The sequence below is a fragment of the Gadus macrocephalus genome, chromosome 6 (genome assembly GCF_031168955.1).
Source record: "Gadus macrocephalus chromosome 6, ASM3116895v1".
In the NCBI taxonomy this organism is placed as follows: domain Eukaryota; kingdom Metazoa; phylum Chordata; class Actinopteri; order Gadiformes; family Gadidae; genus Gadus; species Gadus macrocephalus.
In genome coordinates, this window is record NC_082387.1 from 10,378,797 (window position 1) to 10,386,296 (window position 7,500).

Sequence of the window (7,500 nt, forward strand, 5' to 3'; positions counted from 1 at the left end):
ATGTCTCCTCCTCCCGACTGCCGCCGATGCTTCGCCGGCAGTCCGTCAGCCCCGGCGGGGGGAGCTCGGCGGCAGTCCGGCACAGAGAGGGATTGTACTCCCGGAACTGAGCTGCCGCCGAGTTCACCGCGCCGGAGCTGCTCGTCCCGCCTTCCACAAAAAAACCTTAGCTATGCTCTGATTGGAGGGGAGTGGGGAAGTGGGAGGTAATATTGAAGTGCGCCTCTTCAGGAGGGGGCGCCGAAACGGACTCGGCTCGTTTGGTAACTGTAGGCGGGGTACTTTCAGAAATGCATATCTCACTCAAAAAATCATTTTTTCAAAGGTTGTATGCGTGTGGGAGCACCAGAGACCCAAAACAACCCCCCAAATCCCAGGAAAAGTGTTGTTTTCATAATATGTCCCCTTTAATGATGGTCTATCAGAGTTTGTGTTTGAAGGGTGCTATACACATAAACAGGGTTTGGTCATATCAGTGTTCCTAAAGTCTGTCCTAATGTCAGTGTAAGGGTTAGGGCTGGTGTTTTCACGCCCAAAAGACAGTAACGCAGACTCAGTTTTTTGCATTTGTTATCTTAACCGTAAGGTAAATATATTGTAGGTATGTTTAAGACAGGGTGTCAACCTTGTGTTTATGTGTGATGTGGGGTTGTGTGTGTGCGTGTGCGTGCATGCGTTCTTGCGTGCGTGCGTGCGTGCGTGCGTGCGTGTATGTATGTGTTTGTGCGTGCCTGCGTGCGTGCGTGCTCTTGAATACCGTTTGACAGCCAGTGCTAGGTTCTCCATTTCCCCGTTGTGCTGTCTGATCTCCTTGGTGAAGTTGAGGATGACCCTCTCATACTGCTGCATGAGCCGGGGCTCTGTCAGACGGATGTTCTGGTACAGAGTCGCCGCCTGCTCCTTCCTGCAGCACCGACACAGAGCGTCCAATCATGGCATATTATTTATTAGTCTTTATACCAAAAAAATTGGTTTATAATGAATAGGATTATAATGAATATGATTCCAAAAATCAGAAAGGTCTGTTCATTATGTATTTTGTAACTCAATGTGTGAACAGTGATGTGCAGACTTTCCACTAAATGTCAATAATAATGTAACCGTTAAAATAAATTCGGCAAACATTCTCCGAAAGAAGTCACAGTTTCAATCGAACACCACATGATCCCCTGGTCGATTAAAGCGTTAAATGGCGTTCCGACAAGCTTAATTAACATGAATGAAGTGCCTGTGATAGAATGTTGACACCGAGAGCCTGGTTCCTGTGTGCTCCTGTGTCACCTCAGGCGGTCTGAAGTGGGTCATACGCCGAGAAGATGTTGGCGTGTTTGCATTGCGACAGGCTGCCCAGGCTATGATCCCAGAGCAAATAGACACTAAGGCAAGAAACATGATATTTTTTTAAGGCATCACACACACGCACACAAACACACACAAACACACACACACACACACACACACACACACACACACACACACACACACACACACACACACACACACACACACACACACACACACACACACAAACACACACAAAGTGAATAAGCGATCTTATGGTCAAGGGCGGAACATTGACCACGAGGATCAAGTCCGACACACAGCCTCATGTGCACATATAATTTAACTTTATTGACAAAAGCTTTTACCACTGTTATTACTTCTTAATTATAGTAAAAAAAAAAATACATCTTCATTTCACTTGCTATTATATCATTTCTAAAATACGCTTTTAATATTAATCTTGAAATCAAAGAAGGAAGAGCTTGCTTCAGAGCTTTTCTTGGCTTAGCCGTCAATTAATAAGATGGAAGCAAGCATCATCTGAGCCAACACTTCACAAGATAACAACTGTCAAACATACTGACTATATTTGCTTGGTCATCCAAGTCAACTGATTAATTACTTTTATGAGTGGATGATAAGGAATTTGGATAAGGAGAACCTATTATTAAAGATATTAGTTTAGAAGATACGACATGCAAACACTACATTTTCTGCCTCTTCCAGCCTATTTAATTGCGATGAAGTCTAATCTGTTGCGTTTGATCGATTTCCTCTTCTCCTATACTGGGACATGCCTCCCAGAACAGAACCATGTTTTGCTTTGTTTGGAAGGGTTTGATTGGTGGTGATATCAAGCTAAACTTGCAGTTAAAAATATACTGTATTCCTCTGTTTATCGGCCTAATGGTGGCTCCTTAGTGGCAGGTGCACAGAGGTGGTGTTATAGCCTACATGGAGAGTGGGGTTGTCCACATAAGTCCTACAATTATTAATTGTAGCAATTAATAAACAGGAGATCTTTAAACTGTTTTCGGTAGCCTTAAGTCACATTCAGACACCCCATGTGACAAACAAGCACACATACACTCAAACACACCGTGCCACCGTGCCACCGTGCCACCGGAGGGATCTGAGGGACTTCAGGGATCCGAGGCGTCGGAGGGTTTTGAAGGATCTGTGTGTTTTGAGAAATCTGAGGGATTGGAGGGGTCTAAGGAACCTGAGTGGTCTGAGGGTTTTGAGGGATCTGAGGGGTTTGAGGGGTCTTTGGGGCCTGATGGTTCTAAGGAGTCTCAGGGTTTTGAGGGGTCTGTGGGATCTGATTAAGTGTGGTGGGAGAAGATGACACACCACCGTCAATACATGTCTGTGATCGGAGCTTGCGTCTGACTATTGTCGACTAAGTGGAGCAAGTTTGGACCTTCTAGCCTCACAAAGATCCCCTTCTCTGCAATGTGGCCGGTGAAAGTTCCCTTGGTGAAGTCGGTTGGCACGCACCTAACCCTAACCCTAACACGCACATACACACACACTCACACACACAAACACAAACAAAACAAACACACACACGCACACACAAGTAAAAAGTAAAAAAATAAAATCACACCAAACAGAAGCCTGGGTTGTTGAACTTCTTTCAAATTCTCTGCAAGTATACCTCTGAATTCTGCTTGACGTGAACTGGACACGGCAGGAACATCTGTTGAGTTGTAACACAAACACACACACACAGACACAGACACAGACACAGACACACACACACACACACACACACACACACACACACACACACACACACACACACACACACACCTGATAAGTGTCTCACCTGGGTATGAACATCGCCTGTTCTCCCAGCCTTCTCTCGAAGTCCTCCCAGGCCACGGAGCCATCCGCCTCCAGCATCCCTGGGCCGTTCACGTAGCGTTCCTGGAAGCCGTTGATGAACTCTTCCAAGGTAACCGTAGCGTCTTGGTCTACGTCCAGCTGGTCGAATATTCTCTCCGGTTCGCTCACCGACACTCCGAGCTCCGAGCAGAGGGTTAAGAACTCACATTTTTCAATCCGCCCCGAATGATTCGCATCATAGGCGTGGAAGAGCGTGCGCAGCCGCTCCTGCTCCAACGCGCTCATGCCCAAAGGCACCGCGCTGCCCTGGCTGGATGAATAAGGGAGTTATTGGCACTCTCAAAGAAGCTTACTTGGACACTTTGTTCCCGTTAATCCTTGTAAACAACACGATGTCCGAAAACAACAGCCATCCCAGTTTACATCTGTTCGTTTATAAGTTCCAAATATGGCTACAAATCCGAAATTGTTCCATTATAGTTGCTGTTCTTGCGTTTTGTCATACAAAGGTAGGACTGTAGGTCGTTTCCTAACCCTTGTTGACACGTTTCGTTTGAGTGGGAGAAACCCCGTTTGTGAGGGTGTTTCATCAGGTATACAGGTATGCCCGCGGCCCATCGCCCGCCCCCTTTCCAGTCTGGGACAAACAGGGAGTTTTGGGCGCTCTGCCATGAGTGCGCTTACCACCTGTGATCGACTAAATACACTTCAGCCATGTGATATAAACTCTGAACACACAGCACAGTTTATACGAGCACGCAGTTCAGATCACAGGAAATGAGTCGTTATGCCAAACCTCTATCCAGATCAGTATTTTACCATATGATCATTTAAAACAAAGGCCTCACAGGCTATCTGGTCTAATTAATTTGTAGCAACTTAAACTTAAACACACAGTTGATATGAAAACACAAGGTATCAAATTAGATTTGAGCTTTCAGTGGTAGTATCTGCATTTTTTCTATGCCTACTTTGCCTATTCGTCTGTTTAACCATTCCTCCCCCTCTTTAAACAAACAAACAAACAGCCCATAAACACACAATAACAATGTTGGTGTATCCTAAAACCATGACTCCTGTGGCAATGCATTATTCATTATCATTTGTATTTATTTAATTTATTTATTGAGGTGTTAAAGTAATGTTAGTTTAAGTATTATAATGTATATGTTGTTTATATATTCAAATGTGTCTTGAATTGTAATAATTATCACTCACTATTGATATTTGAAATTAAGTAATAACTTCCTCACAGGGAAGTTATTACTAAAGACATACTAAAGACAAAAAGGCAGACTAACATATATTTCTAGATTGTGTTCATCCTCTTCAAAGCAAACGTAGAGGTGGCCATGTTGAGGAACTTTCCCACCTGCAGAGAGTGAAATGAGTGTGTGTGTGCAACATTAGCAACATTAGCACTACTGCTCATTGATCTCCTCCTGGGTCAGAAGGGTTTCAATAAGCCCGGTCCATGATCTACAGATGCATGATTCCGTCCCTGATTATCTTATGCATGGAGCTATTATCAATCCCACATAGTGTTGTGTGATTGCAGATCACCACCACCACCTTTTTAGGATCACTCCATAGCCATGTTTGATTGAATATTGAATTAAACTCCTTTGAAATATATTTTCAGAGATAGTTAGGTCACCTCTCTAATCTTTCATATAAACAAAGATATATATATACAAACCTTTTAATATCAATGATATAACGCAGTTATAGCAAAGTTCGATCATAACTTATTTATGTCATTACTAACATAAATGGCTCTTTTCCTGATCCTTTAATGCCACATCTCCATCACTAAACGTTTGGCCTTTTGTAATGTGCCTATCCACATTAAAATATGCCACACACACACACACACACACACACACACACACACACACACACACACACACACACACACACACACACACACACACACACACACACACACACACACACACACACACACACACACACACACACACACACACACACACACTCACTTTCAATTAAGAATAAAGCATGTCAGACATTTTGACAAACACATGATTTATTGACATCAGCTTGATCATTCTCTGAAAAAAACCAGTGAAACAAATTAGATATTGCTTAAAGGTTAATTCAAATAAACATACACAAACTAGTTGTGTGTGTGTGTGTGTGTGTGTGTGTGTGTGTGTGTGTGTGTGTGTGTGTGTGTGTGTGTGTGTGTGTGTGTGTGTGTGTGCGTGCGTGCGTGCGTGCGTACGTGCGTGCGTGCGTGCGTGTGTGTGTGTGATTGCGTGGTTGTGCTAGTGTGTGTCAGGGCAGAGGATCCACTTTAACACTTTCATGGACTTCTCTGATCTCTCTCTCAGAGGGGATATCAGCGCAGCCATACAGATGAAGAAGCTTTAACCTGGTCAGACAGACAGACATTCAGGTTGTTCAGCAGATAGATGGGCAGACAGATTATTATTAAAGTGCATTTTTAGGAATGTCATAGTTTGTGTTGTTGTTGTTTTTTGAAAATAAATTCAAGTGTCAAAAGATTGCAGCACTTATTCCCCCTTTCAGTTTTACAGTTTCCCCAAACACTGCTGATCTGTGTGAATCCTTGTCATTTGTTAGGTGAGTGTGATTTGTTTACTTCTTGCAGTGCCGACAGAGACGGAGAATGTTTTCTGGGCTGATGTGGCAGAAGCTGAGCTTGACTGTATGGAGGTGTTCATGACACCTGTCTGCCAGTACAGCTAGCCTGTAACAGAGAATAACACTTCAACTAGGAAGGGAGATTCAGGTCGTACAGGAGCAAAGGAACCGTGGAAATAAATAGAGAGAGCATCAAAATATACACATAAATAGGGATACAAATGTCATGTAGATCACCCTCTGTTTCCAGTGCTAGTGGAGCTGAGGTCCAACATTTGCAGCCCCCTGCAGCACAAAGCTACACACTGGACACCTGCATCAGTGACTGCTTTGCAACCACTCACATCTAGGGATCTGGAAAACACAATTGGATACAGTTGGAAAATCCCATCTTTTGACTCATTTTTTAGTAGGCCAAAATATGTATGCGATGTGTAATTGTGTGAATGGTTGTGTGTGTGTGTGTGTGTATTTGTGTACGTGTGCGACTGTGCGTAATGCATGCGTGCATGTGTGTACGTGTGCGTGAATGCATGCTTGTGTGTGTGTGTGTGTGTGTGTGTGTGTGTGTGTGTGTGTGTGTGTGTGTGTGTGTGTGTGTGTGTGTGTGTGTGTGTGTGTGTGTGTGTGTGTGCGTGCGTGCGTGCGTGCGTGCGTGCGTGCGTGCGTGCGTGCGTGCGTGCGTGCGTGCGTGCGTGCGTGCGTGCGTGCGTGCGTGCGTGCGTGCGTGTGTGTGTGTGTGTGTTGTTTTGTGATAAACCCCCTCAAAGAAAATAAAGACAGAGTATGAAAGAAGATAAAGTGCTGCTGAGGAGTTCAATCATATCATGGTAAGTCAAACGCATCATGCCCCACGAGGAATTCAAGCAGCTCATTCAAAAACAGTTTGTTTGATTACCTGATGTATGGAGTGTGAGAGCAGATGCTGTTGAGTGTTAGGTCAGAGACCCCCGGACAGGAGGCCAGGCTGAGGCTCTGAAGGCCAGGACACTGCTGGAGTAAGCGGTCCATAAGGCCATCGCTCACCTGTGGAGTGGTAGGTGTGTGGATGGGAACGCGGACAGAATCACTAGCCTGCTTGTGGACCACTCAGGGTTTAATAGCTATTAGTCATTGGCTAATAAATCTGATACAACCATTCAGTCACAACCCTTGATAATATATATGTTTCTTTTTCCATGGGATATTTGGAGTATATGTGTCTGCAGGGACAATTTAACTTAATTTTCCTCAAATATTGCGTGACAAAACGGTGTCGAGACAGAGGTATATAAAATATACAATAGATATACATACATAAATAAACAAAGGGAGATGGGGGGGAAAGGAGCAACAGAGAAAAAATAGAATAAAATATGAGTGTGATGAAGTATGGGAAAAAGGTACAATGGCACAAAACTTACTGCCTGCAGTCCTGTAAGGTTGAGGGAGAGGAGAGATTTGAGCTGTGATGTCATCAGTGTGAGACAGCGTGTGTTCACCTTTGGCACTTGACCGATATTTAGGTGTTTGAGACCCGGACACAGCTAGAATGTGAAACACGATAAGTTTGCAGGTGCTCGATTTCCAAAATATAAATAGATTTACATTCAAAACATTGACTGAAACATTAGTTCAGGGCACTGCTTTACCCAGTAAACTTTCTCCAGACAAGAGGAGCTTAGGAAATGACAGCCAAATACCTCCAAAGTAGACAGACTGATGGAAAACAAAAGAAACATGATGATCACACAACAC

At 43.9% G+C, this 7,500-nt stretch overlaps 2 protein-coding genes across 3 annotated transcripts in view; both read right to left on the reverse strand.

Annotated features, from left to right (window-relative positions):
* Positions 1-3,720, reverse strand: part of rasef (RAS and EF-hand domain containing) — a 16,418-nt gene extending 12,698 nt beyond the window's left edge. For both annotated transcript variants that reach the window (XM_060053998.1, XM_060053999.1), the window contains exons 1-2: positions 3,116-3,720; positions 758-904 (exon numbers count right to left, since the gene is read on the reverse strand). In XM_060053998.1, the coding sequence (XP_059909981.1) occupies positions 758-904; positions 3,116-3,420 (452 nt within the window). In that variant the 5' untranslated portion in view covers positions 3,421-3,720. The remainder of the gene's footprint in view (positions 1-757; positions 905-3,115) is intronic.
* Positions 3,721-5,275: 1,555 nt separating this feature from the next.
* LOC132459455 (F-box/LRR-repeat protein 2-like) overlaps positions 5,276-7,500 on the reverse strand; it is a 5,509-nt gene continuing 3,284 nt past the window's right edge. The window contains exons 6-11 of the mRNA XM_060054001.1: positions 7,395-7,461; positions 7,167-7,289; positions 6,662-6,789; positions 6,001-6,117; positions 5,762-5,869; positions 5,276-5,530 (exon numbers count right to left, since the gene is read on the reverse strand). Of these exons, the coding sequence (XP_059909984.1) occupies positions 5,434-5,530; positions 5,762-5,869; positions 6,001-6,117; positions 6,662-6,789; positions 7,167-7,289; positions 7,395-7,461 (640 nt within the window). The 3' untranslated portion in view covers positions 5,276-5,433. The remainder of the gene's footprint in view (positions 5,531-5,761; positions 5,870-6,000; positions 6,118-6,661; positions 6,790-7,166; positions 7,290-7,394; positions 7,462-7,500) is intronic.